The sequence below is a fragment of the Carassius auratus genome, chromosome 32 (assembly GCF_003368295.1).
Source record: "Carassius auratus strain Wakin chromosome 32, ASM336829v1, whole genome shotgun sequence".
Classification (NCBI taxonomy): domain Eukaryota; kingdom Metazoa; phylum Chordata; class Actinopteri; order Cypriniformes; family Cyprinidae; genus Carassius; species Carassius auratus.
This window is the reverse complement of record NC_039274.1, coordinates 13,337,904-13,356,434: the sequence shown is the minus strand read 5'-3', so window position 1 is coordinate 13,356,434 and position 18,531 is coordinate 13,337,904. Positions and strand designations below refer to the sequence as shown.

General features: G+C 36.9%; 3 protein-coding genes and 1 non-coding gene across 5 annotated transcripts; 1 reads left to right on the top strand and 3 right to left on the bottom strand.

Moving 5' to 3' along the window:
• Positions 1-464: 464 nt before the first annotated feature.
• On the bottom strand, positions 465-1,923 carry LOC113051646 (40S ribosomal protein S20). The gene is made up of 4 exons (XM_026215563.1): positions 1,767-1,923; positions 1,169-1,268; positions 913-986; positions 465-712 (listed from the first exon to the last, which is right to left on the bottom strand). The coding sequence occupies exons 1-4, from the start codon at positions 1,767-1,769 to the stop codon at positions 530-532; spliced, it is 360 nt and encodes a 119-aa protein (XP_026071348.1). The 5' UTR covers positions 1,770-1,923; the 3' UTR covers positions 465-529.
• Positions 1,061-1,129, bottom strand: LOC113052569 (small nucleolar RNA U54). Its single transcript, XR_003277073.1, has one exon. It is a non-coding gene; the product is annotated as a small nucleolar RNA U54 (small nucleolar RNA).
• Positions 1,924-2,725: 802 nt separating the features above from the next.
• LOC113051636 (zinc finger protein PLAG1-like) lies at positions 2,726-13,841 on the bottom strand. Its single transcript, XM_026215545.1, has 3 exons — positions 13,523-13,841; positions 9,751-10,086; positions 2,726-6,310 (listed from the first exon to the last, which is right to left on the bottom strand). The coding sequence occupies exons 2-3, from the start codon at positions 9,981-9,983 to the stop codon at positions 5,362-5,364; spliced, it is 1,182 nt and encodes a 393-aa protein (XP_026071330.1). The 5' UTR covers positions 9,984-10,086; positions 13,523-13,841; the 3' UTR covers positions 2,726-5,361.
• A 123-nt stretch (positions 13,842-13,964) lies between these two features.
• On the top strand, positions 13,965-17,585 carry chchd7 (coiled-coil-helix-coiled-coil-helix domain containing 7). 2 transcript variants are annotated; one of them, XM_026215565.1, is made up of 4 exons: positions 13,965-14,075; positions 15,760-15,843; positions 16,079-16,177; positions 17,412-17,585. In XM_026215565.1, the coding sequence occupies exons 2-4, from the start codon at positions 15,784-15,786 to the stop codon at positions 17,514-17,516; spliced, it is 264 nt and encodes an 87-aa protein (XP_026071350.1). In that variant the 5' UTR covers positions 13,965-14,075; positions 15,760-15,783; the 3' UTR covers positions 17,517-17,585. The 2 variants fall into 2 exon arrangements, with proteins under 2 accessions (XP_026071350.1, XP_026071351.1); XM_026215566.1 differs by having other exon boundaries at positions 14,009-14,075; positions 15,707-15,843.
• Positions 17,586-18,531: the final 946 nt, after the last annotated feature.

Here is an 18,531-nt window from a genome sequence, read left to right as displayed (position 1 = left end):
TGTTTTAAAAAAACAGGCTTCGCTTCGCAAATAAACCACAAGAAATTCAGATGTGGGTGAATTTCAAAATGTCCCTAGATAATACTAATCCCATCTGAATAGGGCTAAGGACTCCCAGTGCTTTAGCACTGCAAAAGATATGGTGTAATTTATATTCACCCATCTTGTATACAAACACACATTAGTCATGCTTCTGACTAATGTAGCTGCAAACTTGTATTCATTTCTTTCTTCTGCAGGACACAAGACAACATTTAAGAACATAGGATTCCAAAAAAAAAAAAATTGAAAGAAACTGACTGTCCTTTTTAAATGTCTCTATGCTCCACAAAATAAATGCACACAGCAGGGGTTCTCAACTCTGACCCTCAAGGTCATCTAGCAACAGGAGTAGATGAAAAATGAATTTTATGGGAGAGCTAAGCAGTCTGGTGTTGATGAAAAAAAAAAAAAAAAGACAGAAATCCAAAAATCACAATTTTATTGAGCTGATAGCAAACACACAGCTGATCAAGTGGGAAGACAGCAATTACGCATCTGCAATAGTGACCTCCACCTCAACACCAGGTTCAATGCTGATGCTGGTGATCTGCTTGACGATCTCTGATGGACTGTGAAGATCAATGAGACGCTTGTGAATCCGCATCTGGAATCTGTCCCAGGTCTTGGAACCTTCGCCACATGGAGTCTTGCGAGTGGTGATACGAAGAGTCTTGACAAGGAGAGAGAGAAGAAAATAGAACCAATTTTAGGATGACAGTCTGATAACGAGCATCTTAAAAACTGGGACATTCTTTTGGCAAATGTATGTATGTGAATTATATTAGTATCTAATTGAAGTTTTTTAAAGCTTCCATTTGATTACAACGGTTTCGATATGAGAGGATCAAGACCGTCAAAACTGGTGCTCACCTTGGTAGGCATACGCACAGGCCCCTTCACCTTCAGACTCTTCTCCTTGGCACCTCGGATCAAATCAGCACACACTAGAGAGAAAAAAAAAAGTTGAATGACAACATACCTGACCTATTCAGAATCACATTCAGTTTTGTGAAAAAAAAAAAGGCTCAGAATAGCGTATGATATAGCTCATGTTTATGTCATATATATATTATTATCCTCATTGCCATCAATTTGGTACCACTATAGCACTGGGGTGCAAGCATACCTTTTTCCAGAGATTTGACATTGCGGCTGGTCAGAGTGATGCGGATTCGGTGGATTGCCACCTCGGCCTCAACAGGAGCCTTGCCAGTGTCTTTGAATGCCTGCAAAACATTCATGTCCTGTTAATAAACTTTTAAAACTCTGCAAACACTGCAACTGACCTATCGGTAAGCCCCACCAACCTTAGTTAATGTTGTGAACTCACAAACAAAACGAGTTAAAATGACAATGGTCAGTGTGAAAAAACCTTGTCACATGATGTTTTTAAACTATTTTGGACACAGAATGACCACCATTCAAGTGGGACTTAAATATGCCATGAAGGGATATATAAAACATTTTAAAATAAACATTTTGGGTATTAATTTAGAAGTTTTTAGAGATCATGTCAGAACGTGCTGCTTGAGCCGATGAAAACTGTTAACTTAATGGGATTATGACAACCAGAAAACTAATGTTTTTGTCTTCAGCGCAACGGCGGGACATCAATTCATTACACCCTCGTGTTTACACGAGCTCAGACTCAAAAGACTCAGACTCAAAAGACAACAAAGACTACTTCTCTGTGATAATACGATATTAATAAAACCTCAATTTACCATGGTTACTAGTTCCTGACCGACTTAATCGTGGAAATGGTTGAAACGCGAACAGCGGTGAGTCAGGAAGTGCACCACACAATCTCGCTCCGGTCCGTCACGAAAAGAAGGCTTGAAGGCCTGCTCGTTGCTTTATAAGATCCATCCGGGTACCGTGTGACAACAACTTCGCGTCAACACTTCCGCCGGAACAAAAAGCATTTTGCAGTTTTTTTTTTTTTTTTTTTGGGCGATCATTGGGGATAATGGCAAATACAACGAATAAACAAAACATGGATGTAATAAACATTTACTTAATAAATGTTGAAAATAAAGAAACTGGATAATTTATTGTTATTCATAATATATATATATATATATATATATATATATATATATATATATATATATATATATATATATATATATATATATATATATTCAATATATGTTGTGTATTAATTGATCATTACAATTTACTGTATCCCCAACAAAACAGATTTACACAATAAATCTTAAGAGGAAAGAAAAGGAAAAAGGGGACGGGTTGGGGCTTGCTTGGGGGTTAATGTGTTGACAAAAACATTCAGACCCTTAACTCATACTTTTTGGGGATGATGCAAAAAACATATTTTTTTATTTTATTTTTACTTATATTTGCAAAGTTATCACAAAATAGTTTTTTGTTTGTTTGTTTTTTTAACAAAGTAAGAATGTGAGGTGAAGCATTCTGAAAAAAAATTATAATAATGTGTGTGTGTACTGGTTACCTACATTACAGGACCTACTATCCACACAATTACAGTTATACCAGAAAATGCTGACTTTGTGGGGACATTTGTTTGGTCCCCATGGAAAACAACAAGCTTATAAATCATACAGATTGAAGATTTTTTTATTATTATTTTTGTGAGTGTGTGTGTGTGTGTGTGTGTGCGTGTGCATGCATTTTCACAAACACAGAAGACACAAACTCCAGGTAAAGTGAGTCTTTATTGTGTTTATTGATCACTCATTACTGTGGACAGTATTAACACTGGACCAAATCTCTCCTCTCCTCATATAGCAGCAAAGGTCGTCTAAACATACACACAAACACACATTGTTTTTCATCAGAAACATGCACAACTGCCGACAGCCTGCCTTCCTTAACACACACCTGACTCAGCTAGTCAGTGAATAAATATCTTTCTCTTTGGATGATGTTCTCAGTAGGAGACAAATTAATAGTTAGCTGTGGCAGCAGGCTCTCATGACGGAGACAAATGCATAACACACATTCAAACATAAGGATATATAGGATTCTGTCTGTCTTAGGCTATACGTGTACAACAGTAGTTTGTAAAATACATTAAAGTAAAATAAACATGATTAGCAATAACAGGCCATTAACACAGAATGGCATTAAAGCACACATGACACACATAAATGGCTGGAATGCTGTCTGTCTTTTTCATCTATCCTTATCATCTATCTTTGACAATAGGTCAGTACCTCCACGGCCTTCCCCATGCTGTGGTGACATTCATGTTTTGTGTCATATGCACCATATTACAAACATGTTAACAATATGGCTCACATAACCCCCAACTCCGACACACATACACACACTAAAACACAGCTTGAAATGTTGGTTGGGGATGAGGAGACACATTTGGTTGCACCACCGGGGGCTACACACTCTACATTAGCAGCATTATCCATCAGATTTATTGCAGGAGTGTTGCTCACACACTTTGCGTTGTAATTGTACCAATGACTTTGAACAGGAGAGTTTGTGGCTCCCAATGATAAAGTTTTATTTTCGAGTAATCCTATAGATTAGCAATATTAAGTCCATGATTCAGCAGCAATATAAATGAATGATATCACTCATTCAGATGATCTCATGGTAGTGGGCCACCTAAATCTACATAATTTTGTCAATATTGAAGCTATCAGAAACCTTAAATGTACTGTAAGTGCTTGTTAAAGGAATCTTGCTGGAATTGATCTTTCTTCTTTGTGTGGCTGACACCTCAATTGAGACACTGATAATTAGATATTTTGTGCAATAAAGCAAAACAAAAACAGAAACTGTATTAAGTGTACCTGTAAAAATATCACACATATAGCATTTCGTATGTATGCTTAAAATCTTTTAAAAGTTACATATGACATCTATACTATTTACTTTCACAAAAAAAAGGCATATTATTTTTCTAAAAGTGCTATCATGAAATATATGCCCCAAACGGAGGTTCTCTGAATTTTTAAGCTTTTAACAACCTTCAGCTTCCGATGAAGTAAATCGAAACCCACCAAACAGACATTTAGTCAACACTCTGTCCAAATACCTATACACACACACATCCGTCTTTAGAGGATGTCTACAGAGGAAGACGCATTCAAACTGACAGCAGTTACATTGGGAGATCAACCACTTGCTGTACTGTGGGTTACTAGCAGGCATTCCTTCTAAACTTCTCTGTCCAGCGTCAGACCGTATAAGTGATGTCATCTTCATTTATTAACTGGCCATTTGCATAAAGTTGAGGTCACTTGTGTCACCTCAAATTGTCAACTCTAATTGAAATGGAAAATCTTTGCTCTGTAAATCACTGTCAGTGTGAATAACGTTTATTTTAATTACAAACTTAAATAGATTTGATTCCAAGATCAACTACATCCTCAGCTTATATCCAGGTAAACTGTAGAGAAGTCAGTATAATGGACACAGTCACAGACTGCATTTTGTCTTTTGGAGTTATATAAGCTGTGAGCTTAAACCGAGACAGCAAAAACTGATATGAATGTTTCTTTCATCGTCAGCTTTGATCAGTGCAATAGCCAGCATTTTGGTGGATGAGGTTGAATGAAGTAAAAAGGGTGTGAGCATGTGTGGGTGAGAGAAAGAGTCTTCGTCTTTCTTTCCCTTTGTTGATGTAAATTGTTAAGCATTCCTGCACTGGTATCCTTTGAGGCCCTTACAACGAGCAGCAGCATGATGGTAAAAAGCTATAAAAAATAAATTAAAAAAAAGATAATAATAATAAAAAAAAATGAAGAGATGAACCTTTCTTTTTTGTTGTTTAAATAGGAAGGTTTTGGATTCCTTTGGCTGTAAATACAAAGTCATTAAAATGTTGGTAGTTCAGAACCCAACAGTTTATGAGCCTTACATTAAACGACGAGATGGAAACAACATTAAACAAAATATCTTTTAGCTTTGCTGAACTAGAAGTTTAAAGTGTTAATGAGTTAAAAGTGTTAATCTCTCTCTCTCTACCAGCATTCTGAAAGCGAAACATAACTGCACACTGAGCCGAACTCTGTTCTTATAAAATCACATAGCCATGTATTAAATGTTCAGTTATATTTGTCAGTTGACTGGCATCCTCCATCCTCCATCCAAAATAATTGTTCAAACACCTCTAGATGGAAAACCAAAAGTGTGATACTGTCCTCAAGACTTTCCTTAAAAATGTGGTACTGGCTTGAGGAAATAGACTGCTGCTTTGCCAAGATTTAAGAGACTCTATGCTTGTATAAATTTGATTAAGGGCTAAGTTGATAATAAATATACGAGTGTTTTAATAAGTGCTACAAAAATGTTAAGTGTGTGAATGTATTTGGGTTACTGGAAGGCTTGGTGGAAGCGAGGCAGGGTGGTGATTGTATTCAGAGATGGCTGCTGTGTATAACTCGGTGTACGTGCATTGGTTTGTGCCAATGTGTGTGAATGTGTGATTGTGTGAAAGAGTCTAAGATGCTCTGGTGTGTCTTGCATAGGAGTGGTCAGTAGCCCCTCCTCCTGGCTGTAAGCCACTCCCAAAGTAGGCCCTGCCCCTTGGTTGTAAGGAAGAAAATTAAACAGTGGGGACAGGAAGTCCAGGGATGGTGTCGTCTCTCCAGTCACCATTGTAGAAGCACTCAGCTTGGGTGTATCTTCAGCCTGTAGCTCTAGGAGATAACTTTCAATCTCTGCCCTCAGTGGCGGCGGTGGCGAGTAAGAAGCATGACCTATTGGATACCTTAGAGAGAGAGGCCCAGATGTTGGCGAGGATTGTGACTCCATTGAATCTACAGGCTCTGCCTTAACACTCAGCAACTCATGAGTGTGGCTTTTCTTAACATGGCGGGTAAGATGGTCCTTACGGCCGAATCGTTGTGCACAGTACTGGCAAAGGAAGTCCTTACGTCCTGTATGCACAACCAAGTGGCGTCGCACATCCTTACGGGTGTAAAAACACCTTTCGCAGTGCTCACACTGATGTCGCTTTTCCTTAGTTGTTGAAGCACTTTTTCCTGCATGCCCACGGAGGTGCTCCAGCAGTTGGGGAGTGCTTGGATATGACTGCAGACACACCTGGCAGGTGAGGTCTCCACGGTGTGCGGCGTGAAGGGCTTGGTGCCTTCGAAAGCCTAGTTTGGTATTGTAGCTCTTGCCACATTCTGTGCAGCTGAAAGCCTCCTTGTTGGGGTCGTGTGTGTGAAGGTGGTTCTTCAGGTGATCTTTACGGTGGAACATCTTCTCGCAGTAGCTGCACTTGTGTGTCTTTTCTGGAGAGTGTGTGGCCATGTGCCTATGTACACAAATATGCATTAGCGTACATTGATAATATAAGAAACTGTTAATGTCCACGTCATAAAGCAAAATTGAGTATATCTGGTCTTGCTTAAAGGGGGGGTGACATATCCTGTTAATCTTGAGTACCTATAGAGTAGTACTGCATCCTTCATAACTCCAAAAATCTTTAGTTTTATTATATTCATAAGAGAAAGATAGTCTGTACCGATTTTTCCCGGAAAAACACGACCGGCTGGGGGCGTGACGTGTGGGCGGAGCTAAAGAATCACGAGCGCGAGTAAGCTTTTGTGTTGAGAGCGTTTGGAAGCTGTGCCATTACCGTGAGGAAAAAAACATCCAAAACAAACCATGGCTAACAGTCCGATTCAGCATATATTTATGATCCAGAATCAGATCCAGAGGCTGAAATTTAACAAGAGCAGCAGCAGCAACGACGTCTCTATGTGGTATGTACTGAAACTGTATATATTTGCTTAGCGGATTTGGAAAATGACTAATTTCCACTTTGTCATCTTTTTTTTTTTTTTTTTTTTAAGCTGTACATGTGGAAGTTTGATGACAACATCGCATGTTGTTTACTTGATGTGCTTACGCACCGATAGCTAAGTTAACAACACAGAGATATTTGAAGCAGTTTTACTCACCGCTTGCGGTTCCAACACATGATTGTGTCCCTTTTTCGTTGGGACTGCATTATCCTTAAGAAATAAACGATGTGCAAACCCGGCGTCAAACTGGGCCTTGTTTGTAAAACAAGCATCTTCGAAATGCAGGGAACAAACAAAAACACTTGCACAACTCCGTTGATGCTCTGTAAAAATAAACTCCATCGACTGGTCCCTTAATGCAGTTTTTTTTTGGTAATCTGTGCAGGGTTGTCTTGCCCTGGCAACCAAAAACACTTCTTTTGTGACATTTTGCGACGCTCTCGCTCTGATCAGTGAATACCTGTTGTGCTCTGAGTGTTCTGCTATACGGGAGCGCGCACTCTTCCGGCAGAAGTGCCTTAGGACCCATATAAGGAAATTCCGCTCCATCTAACGTCACAAAGAGCCATACTCGAAAAAAACTTTCCGAAACTTGTGACAAACCGGAAGGAGTATTTTTGGAACAGAAATACTCCTTCAAACGTACAACTTAATTTTTGAAACTTTGTCCATGTTTAGTATGGGAATCCAACTCTTTAACAGTGTAAAACACTCAGTATGCATGAAATAGCATTTCACCCCCCTTTAATAAGATTTCGCTAAGTTACAGGACCAACATTATTATCAATCAATCAATTAATCAGATTTTACATTTTAGCTTGGGTTGGGATTGCGGTTTGTGGCTTTAACATTCCTTTTAATCAATTATTACCTTCTGATATTAGGTGTAGGTTGTGATTCGAGCTCCAACTATTTAATAATCTGATTTCCCTCTGAATTTTATGGTAGTTAAAGAGATAGTTTACCCACAAGCTTGATGATGTTGTTTCAACCCATTTAGTTTCAGAATTATCTTATTTTGTGTTCTGCAGAAGAAGGAAATACAGGTTTGAAACAAAACATAACATGAGTAAATGAGAGATTTTTTAATTTTTATTTTAAGTTATTTATCGTTTTAATGGTTAAGATTAAAATGTAGGTAGGAATTAGCTAGGGATGCACCAATACAATTTTTTTTTCAGAACCGATCTGATACCAAAAATTTAAGTATTCATTTATAGCCATACTTAACCAATGTCAGCAGAGTTTTTTTTTTTTTTTATCAATGTAGAATTTCTATACCTCTTTGTGGTGACTTGCTCATCGACCTTTTGTGTGTTAAACACAATCTACTAAATACAGACAGTTTCATTATTATAAATAAAAAAAGAAAATCATGCAGCACTTCACATAGAAAAGTTTATTGAACTTTTTCTTTTAACAATCATAGTGCTCTCTACTCCACTGTTGTGAACTAACAGAAACCCGGTAGAAAGTAACATGATTTAGTACAATACTAAATTCCAGCAAGATAAAGTAATTTTATGCAAAACTATTTATCTTTATCTACAGATCAATTATGATAATAGGAACATTGAATCATCTTGGAGAGAGTTTCATCATCTAGACCAGTGGTTTTCAACCTGTGGTATTGTAGGTGGGCCCACAATTATTTTCTGTTCATTTCCAGTCCATTCTAGGGCTGTAAGATTAAAAGAAATAGTCATAAATCACGATTTCTAAATAGCATTATAGCATGATTTTCCACGGCCTTGACTTCCCGTAGTTTGCTATCCGATCCAATCAGAATGCATTGCGCCTAGCGCGAGAACAGAACAGACTGGGCATATGCCTAACTCCAGGTTCACACACTGTCTGTGATGCACCATTTTTCCGAGCCCAGTTAATGGATCAGAGCGTTCACACTGCACGCGGTAAAAGGCTAAAAAAGCTAAAAAAAAACATGAGCATATTGAGAGTTGTGAGTGCACAGGATGCAGTTTAAGTGAGAGGAGACACGTTTTAAGTTCGCACACTCTCTCCGCGCAGAGAAGTGTGTATCTGAGCAAGAACGTCTGGTTTTGTGACAGAGCAAAGGAAATCTGCGTGCGAACACAGAGATTTGCGCTTGTGCATTATTTTAATGTGCTTCCGCATTATTTTTAATGCGCTCTCGGAGCTGACCGCATACACATACTGTACACACACTGCAAACATCCGAGGCACCGCTACAATTAATGAGCTCTATGAACAATGCATGGCAAAAAAGAAAAAAAAAGTCCCTGTACACCGGATTGTTTTTTTTTTGCCATAATTCTATAAGTTTTATTACATCTTTACTATAGTGATAATTTTGATTTATGTCTATTATAGAGACGTTACAACTTTTTGATAAAGCTCTAATTGGTTTTCTTTTGGAAATATGTTTCAAATTAATCCCGAATGCATTTATGACTGTAAAAGCATATCAGTGTGTGTCACAATCGCAAAACTGATCAAAGAAATCACGATAGTTTTTTTTTTTTTTTTTTCATATCGCACAACCCTTGTTCATTCAATAAAATACAGTTAACAATCTAGCTTCTGAGTACTAAGTTATTAACCCAACAATAGCGGGGTCAATTAATTTTTTTGAAGTGGGTGACGCAAACATATGTGTTTGGTTGTATCTAGACTGTTGTAACTGAACACAACACACAATTTAAATGCTGAATGGAGGATGGCAGACGCCAAATAAAATATGCACAAAGTTGGATTTGGATCGCCTTATCTGACTGATACCCGATCTAGTAGAAAATGGCAGTATATGAGCGATACCAATACTTTCTGAGTATCGGATCATCACATCCCTTTTGTTCTAAGACCATTGATCACTCACTTATTTGCTAATTTTGACTGAGACAGAAATAGCTGGCTTGCAACAGACATATGATGGCCATGGAATCTATGTGGAAGTGTAATTACCTACCTTAAGAGTTTATACTTGGAGACGAAGGCCTTGGTGCAGTCAGTTTGTGTGCAGTGATACGGCCTTTCCCCTGTGTGGGAGTATGAGTGTACCTTCAGCTTCTCCAAGCTGTTGAAGGCCTTCTCACACAACTGACAGGAGAAGTTCTTCCTCACTTTCCCCTCTACTCTCCTCTTCCTCACTCGACAATGTTCTGCCATGGTGGGGCAGTCGTTTGAAGGTACCGTTGCCATGGAAACTTAGCGACAACAAGCCATGTGGTGGACACGAGTGATGTGTCCCAGCACAGAGAGAGAGTGACAGCCCAAATCTTCAACACAGCGGAGACACAAGGCCCTTAAGAAAAAAAAAAAAAAAAAACAGCAAACAGTGATTAAACTAGACGAATGAACCAATACTTTTTATGTATTGTACAAAAAGAAAAAAAAAGATTAATCATTTTGGTGAAAAATTTGTGTTACATATCCTTGGACAGTGGCAACTGGCCACAGAAACCCTTATCCAGACCAAATGAGCTAAAGCATTACTAAGTCATAAAATACTTACTTTCCTCTAATAAAATACCTTAATTTACTGCCGTGCCATCATAGTATGCAGTGTCACATAGAAGCCACTTGTAGGTTGATTTAATCATATTATTGTGGCAACAGTACAAACTGTGTAAACACAGTGGCACACTTGAGTAAATATAACAACTATAGAAAACCTGCAATGAATGCAAAAGTTGCAGACCATACTTATCAGCATAAAAAACTAACAGGCTATGTAGATTGTATAGGATTGTGTAGAATAAAGGCCAAGGTTCCCTAAACATACAAAACACAGGAGTGCAGACTCAGAACTTTAGTCAAATTAATTTCATCTGCTCATCTTAACTTTGTGTTTTGCACTGATATCATTTGCCATTCTATTTTCAAAAACTATATGTTTTCAAATAATTGCATTTACTCTGCCAACATCACTTTTTTACTGGTCTCTCTTTCATTTATTTATTTTTTAATTTATCTCAAAAACCACAAAGGTTAAACCAGCTATGTATCCTGCACTTTTTCAATGCTATACAAACTCACATCATTCCATGTGTGTTTTGCTAAACTATTACAGTGGAGCATTTGTAATGAAAAGGCAAAAAGAGGAAGTGTGCCAATTTAAAGCTTAAAGGTTGTCAATAAACAATTGTTATTTGTGTTAAAATTAATGTTTTCTTTCACATTAATTTCTCACATTTTTCCAAAATAACTGTTCCATACTGGATGGATTAAAGGCTACAATCTCTAAACAATTCTCAACAATTCTCTAAACATCAAATAAATACATACATACAAAAAGAAAAATAATAATACAAATAATAATTAATTGATGAAGTGGAACCATGCTAACTTGTTTTTCTATGCCTCTATTATTTATTAAAATATGTAGCCTATATTACAAATATTTTTTAGAACAAAATGGTCTGTTACTTAGAATTGCATCAACTTTTTTGTCATCAAGATTTGATTGAGAATTTGATTTGATTGCAAGAGCTTTGCAATTTTAGTAATTACTAATTAAATAGCAATATATATATATATATATATATATATATATATATATATATATATATATATATATATATATATATATATATATATATATATATATATATATATATATATTTTTTTTTTTTTTTTTTAGAATTGCACCAGCACAAAACTGAAATGCTATGTCCAATTTATATTCTTATATTGTTAAAACATTTCCGATTGGTAAGTTTCAGTTTTGATTAATAATTATTCTAATAATTATGACCATAAAAGAAAAAGAAAATTAAACAAATATAACTTATGATTAAACAAAATCTTAACAATAAGAGAAAAAGGTATATATTATAATTTAAGTCTCCTTGGCAAGACATATTACTAATGTTTGCAGAGTTTCATCAGTTTCACCAAGAGAGCATTTAGGCCTACTTATAGAGTCAAAATTACGAAAACAAATAAAACTTAGTAAACAAAAATAAACACAACATATTCTACTCTGATGAAACAAGCTTTATACATTTACACTTAATTTAATATATAATACAATTCATTTTACAAACACTTATCCAAAGTGACTTACATTGCATTTAATTCACACATTTATCTAAAAGTTCTAGATTTCCCTAGGAATCAAATGACCTTGTTGCTAGCTCTGTTTGAGCTGTAGGAAGGCTAACTAAGAAGAAAAAGAACACTAAACCTAAAGTCTTCTCGTGACGTCCATGGATCAATTTCGGAGAAACTTTTTTTTAGGCAATACAATTATTAATTTTTCAAAATCGTATTGCTCAAATTCCCGCTGCACCAAATCTTACTTTACAATTTCATTACGCAGTCCAACAGTTATTTCATCTTTTTGACTACCGAAATAAATTATGAGATCTAAATATGCAAATATGAAAGTTCCTGCTATGCTAAATCGTTTTGGCTTCCTTTTTTTCTGCAAAACTGATTCATGCGGCTACATTACATGGTTACTCCGAACTTTGTACACATTCACATTCACAACAACTGCGCGGTAAACCCGATGACCCCCTTTAGCTGAAAGGCTATTTTAAAAAGAACATTCAGGAGCAACAGAGGTGCTTCATACCCCAGATGAGGAAACATCCACCGCATCTGGCCATATGCCGTGTAGACTACATGTTTATAAACCATTCTATTTCTAATTTAGAACAAACAAACAAACACACACACTCATAGGCTACCACTGATTTTAACACCTAACAAACTATTTTGCGCACAATGTCGCTGATGTACATGCATGAGATTCAAGTGAAACTATCTGATTGCAAAAAGAAACAGAAGTAACGTAAGTTGGCATTCTACACAAACGCACCACACCCTTGTGTCGTAGCAACCAACAACTTTTATATTGTTATTGACTTCTCGGTGTCAAGAGTAAAATCTAACTATATACTTAACATCATTAAATGATTCTGTCCTTTAAGATTTAAGATTCAATGGCCCTTTCCCAATCACTCATCCTGATTCTATTTGAGACTTTCGGAGTAGAATGAACATCGAAGAGCTCTGCTCAGCATCTCCTAATTAGTTCCCTGAATTATCCCACCATTTTGGTTGTTTTCGACATGGGCTTGCAGCTTTCTCTAACTATAATGACCCACAGTGCAACTTTATATAGGCTAACTTATTGACACTCCTAATATAGGCTAGTCACCGACTGGGACTCCCAAACAGCTAACTTTACAAATAGTGTCAAAATTAAACAGAATTATCCTGCTTATTCATTACATTTTGATTGTAAATGTGAATAAAACATGGAAAGTTGCTTCTATCACTAACTCCGTGTTTGCGTTCGTCTCGCGTGCATGTTTGTGTCAAAATGTTCTCATCATGAATGCAGCATGCATTTTCTTAATTAAATATAAATGCATTTTTTTCTGCGACTATCCACTTAGCCATGTCCTTACTGTATATTTAGAAAAAATCGCAAAACAAGTTTTACACAAACTTTTTCCAACTTTTTTTCAACTTGACGCGTTTCTCAGTTTATTGACATTCGTCCGAGCGCAACCTGACTTGACAGAAAAAAATAACAGAATTATGGTAGACTTTCTATATAACACAGTCTTTTCGCTGCTTTTCTCTCGTGTTCCAAGCCGGGCGCTGATTAACACAAAACTTTTGTTTTTTTTCTCTCTAGCTCACCCCTCTCTCATAATTTGAATAACCCCGATATTTTAATTAAAGAACGTCGTAACAATTTTCTAAATATGCATAAAACTCACCGTGAGAGCGTTAACATCCTTTCTGTGGTATTTTACTTGACCTTCAACTATTTTCCGGATTTTTAATAATTTTTTTCTCATATTTTTTGCTGGACGCGGCGGGCCTAAAAATTGTTTGCTTTCCCCTCTTTCCAGCAGCCATTGTGTATGCGCTGCGATGCAACCAAACCAAGAGTTGGCCACGCCCACCACGAGACCTTCCTTTCGCGTTCTTGCGATTTGTGTAATAAACTGTCACTTTCAGATTTCACTGCAACTGTATTTCCCTTTCAGAAAATGTATAATTTAGGACTCATCGGTAATTCCGTCGATCGGTAACACAGGTTTAATTTCGGTTTAGTAAATAGGAGGGTAAAACAGTTATCATCATTGTTCCATTGGCTTAAAGAGGTGACAATTCTTGCAACAGTTACTGGTGACGATTTCAAACTTGCTGTTTGATTGGCCATCGATGCCTGTCAATCGCCTACAAATAAGTTAGGTTGAGTTGTGATCTAAGTTCTGTTTTGACTTGACGAGACAAGGTTGGGGGTTCATGTGCGACGCGTAAATTGTAAGTAGCCTACTTGCAACATTCAGCTTATTTTTTGTTTTTCTATTAAACGAGTTCCTTATTATTGTAATTTTCTGATAGAATTTATATAAGTATTACGTACATTACTCGGCTGGTTTGCAGCCACCGGACTTCTGTCCACTAAATTGAGTGAGTGAGATTACCGGTCGTTTTTCTATGCTGACTCGTGTATTGAGGGTTATTTTGAAGTGGGTTAAGGTAACGTACAAGTTGTACGACTAAATGCTCGTCGTGGTTTTTACTGAGGCGTTTAGTGTGCAGTAGCCTCGCAACTGATGAACTGAACCAGTAAAGTTAGGTCTAACAAAGGTCGTGGAGATCTGAATTAGTTTTTGTATTATGCGATAAGCGTCTAAGTTATATTAGCTGTGAGATCACTCGAAGTATTACAGCCATTTAAATTGAGTTAATACTGAAAGAGTTCTATACATCGACATATATTGTTATCATAACGCATACACACACGCGTGTATGTATATGTATGTATGTATGTATGTATGTATGTATGTATGTATGTATGTATATATATATATATATATATATATATATATATATATATATATATATATATATATATATATATATATTTGCCTGTAAACATGCACATAAGCATAAACCTACAACATCACCAAAAAGACATGCAGTCCCAGTCATCTCAACTACATATTTGTTTTTAATTAGCACTCAACAGTCAGCAGTCATGTAATCCATGTTTTGGATCCGTTCAATGAATCCGCAAAACTTCAGCAAAAGCTGTCCTGCAGAGTTTAGCTTTAGCTCTATATTAAACACACCTGAACCAGGTCATCAAGGTGTTAATTACCAGGGTGTGTCAGACATCACCCTTTATACTTTTAAATTGGACACTATTTGAGGAGACCGTAATTTGTAGTGGGGTCCGAAACCATAGTGGACAAGTTTACAACTGAAGTCAAGTTAACCTTAGCACCCATAATGCACTGTGATGATCATGCTGAATGAATTCCTACGTCTCGCCAGAAGATGGCACCTGCAGCTGATTCATCTATCCAACCTTTTTCTAACTGCTTGTCTAATGTGGGTGCAGGATAATATCCTATAGGCAATTGTTTTTATTGATTTGTATAATTTAATTAAGGTTCATACATGCTAGTTTCCATGACAGAGTTCAAGATAAATCTCTTCCTTACTACTGGAGCTGACAGTTTGCTAAGCTTCAAATTATTAAACTGCATTGCACAAACTATGCTTTCCGGTGCACTCCATGTCTGATTTAGCTCACTTGTTTTCATTCACTTTTCAAATGTACATTATTCGTGGACTAAAAAAGGGAATAGTGAATAAGGGTATAAAGGGCGACTAGAATCTTCCAAGCTAGTGTGTTGGAGCTATACCGGTTATGAGGTTGGCCCTCCTGGAGCAGGATTGGACAACCATGAATTATTATGTTTTTGAATCTGTGATATTCTTTTTAATATGCTTATTTTTCAAAAACAATGATGCATCTTAATAATCTGGTAGTGTAACATTTTTCTCCACAATTGTAAATGGTATATTTTCTTAAAAAGGGTTTTGTTATCACACTCCAGTAGTTGAGTGCTTGTTTTACTGTTCTTTCTTGTACTCATAAGGAAAAACTAAAAATGCCGATTCCTCATGTAACTGGAGCTCTCTGACATTCCAGCTGTGACACAGATGCAGTTGGAGGATGGCTGGCAAATCAAGTGCATGCAAAGTTCGGAATGTGGATATCAACCCATGCATTGAGGTTAGTCATACTTGTGTGTGGTTGAATAAACTGAATGTGAACTATATGTTTTTGATGAAATGTTTAAAATTGATGTGCATGATTGCGTTAAGTGCAGCATAAGTGAAGAGGTAGCAATTGTATTGCAATTGTAATACATTTTAGTTGTTTAATCAACTACAGTGCCAGTTATATCATGACATTTGTAGTAAAATAAGATTGTAAAGCTTTATTTACTCTGTTTGCATTGGTATAGGAGAGTGATGGTTCTCAAAAATGTTTGGATGCATACAACTATGATAAGAGCATGTGTTCTGCATACTTCATGAGATATAAAAACTGCAGGAAGTACTGGGTGAGTATACTGAGACCCTAGAACACACACACAAAAAACATACAAAACAAATCTACTTGATGATCTAATATTTTCTAACCATGATCTGTAGAGAAATGTAAAAAAATTTTAAACAAAACTGTATACCAAAATTAGCCTTGCACAAGACTTTCCAAATGTAGAAATTTTCTGGTTTGGTTCCACAGTATTGGAAATGGTTTAATTGTTTGTGAACCCCTCATATTATATAGTGCATTTAACTGCCATGCACTAAAGGGATTACTAGTGAACAATTAAGCAATTTTGCTGACCGCAACAGAGTCTACAACAAGGATGGCCATACCGCCCAGCCCTACCCCTGATCCCCATCCTGCTGAGACATAGTCCCGATCCAATACTTGTATTTTCCTAGTGTTTGGTGCACACTTAAAGTACATTTATAGATATTGAATTCAGTCAAGTTTTTAACCCTTTAAATATTCTACAATGTATTAATAAAAATAAATAAAACATTTTCAGTTGTTGGTATCTGAACGGTTGATGGTCACCATTGACTTCCATAGTATTTTTGTATCTTTTTTTTCCTACTATGGAAGTAAGTAGTGCCAATCAACTGTTCGGATACTAACAATTTTCAAAATATTATCTTTTGTGTTAAAAAATAAAATAAAAAGAAACTCATGCAGGTTGGGACAAGTGAGTAAATGATGACATCATTTTCATTCTGGGTGTGAACAACGCCTTTAATGTCACCTTGTACTTCAGTAAGGTATCTTGCTAAAACTGAAGCATCCTGATCTGTAGTTCTCTTAACATTTTTCACCCTTCATGAGGTGGCATCCCTAATAATGAAATATTTGCAATGCATGGGTTGTTTCTAGAATACATGCTTTAGAATGGTTTTCAGTGGTGACCAATGCTCTTTTTCTGCATAAGATTTGCTACTTGAGCATTATTATTGATTAAAAACAATAATGAAATAAAATTGTATATGGCCCGGAGCAGAACATGATGTCATATTTTGATCCACTTTACCAAAAGTGAAAAACAACAGTATAGTCGAAGTCAGATGTCTACCAAATTCTTTTGTTGTTTAAAAGAGGATAGGCTCCCCTATCTGAGTTTGGTTAATCCCGATTTATTTCCCTTACCACAGTCACTTTGGCCTCATTAGGTTTTGTTATTAGGTTTTGTCATTGCTGTCTTGTGAAAAGCGCTAAAGAAACCCCCCCACCCCTGTATTTCACATTCTCAGCATGGTGTGATGCTGCAGCGTAGGCGTGATGGAGTGAAGCCTGATATGCCAACCGCTGAGGAGCGAGAGCAGATCATCACAGTCCTTGGAGGGAAGCCTTACTGACTGCACAGTAGCAGTTAAAAAGTGTGTGTATGTTTGGACTCAAAATAAATTTCTTGCAGAGGACACCCATTACGAATCTGTACCTCTGGCTTTATTAAAGGGGGGATGAAATGCTCGTTTTCACTCAATATCCTGTTAATCTTGAGTACCTATAGAGTAGTACTGCATCCTTCATAACTCAAAAAAGTCTTTAGTTTTATTATATTTATAAGAGAAATATAATGTGTAACGTTTTTTCCCGGAAAAAACACGACCGACTGGAGGCGTGACGTGTGGGCGGAGATTATGAATCACGAGCGCGAGTAGACTTTTGCGTTGAGAGCATCTGGAAACTGACATTACCGTGAGGGGAAAAGAAAAAAACATCATCCAAAACAAACCATGGCTAACAGTCAGATTCAGCCGTTTATGTAAGGTGTAAGGTGTACATGTGGAAAGTGTAGTTTGATGGCAACATCGCATGTTGTTTACTTGATGTGCTTACGCGCCGATAGCTAAGTTAACAACACAGAGATATTTGAAGCAGTTTTACTCACCGCCTGCGGTTCCAACACACGATCGTGACCCTTTTTCGTTAGGACTGCATTATCCTTAAGAAATAAACAATACACAAATCCAGCGTCAAACTGGGCCTTGTTTGTAAAACAAGCATCTTCGAAATGCAGGGAACAAACAAAAACACTTGCACAACTCAGTTGATGCCCTGTAAAAATAAACTCCATCCACTGGTCCCTTAATGCTGTTTTTTTTTTTTTTTTGGTAATCTGTGCAGGGTTGTCTTGCCCTGGCAACAAAAACACACTTCTTTTGTGACATTTAGCTCTCGCTCTGATCAGTGAATTGCTCTGCTCTACGGGAGCGTGCGCTCTTCCGGGAGAAGTGCCCTTAGGACCCATATAAGGAAATTCCACTCCATCTAACGTCATACAGAGCCATACTCGAAAAAAACTTTCCAAAACTTGGGACAAACCGGAAGGAGTATTTTTGGAACAAAAAATACTCCTTCAAACGTACA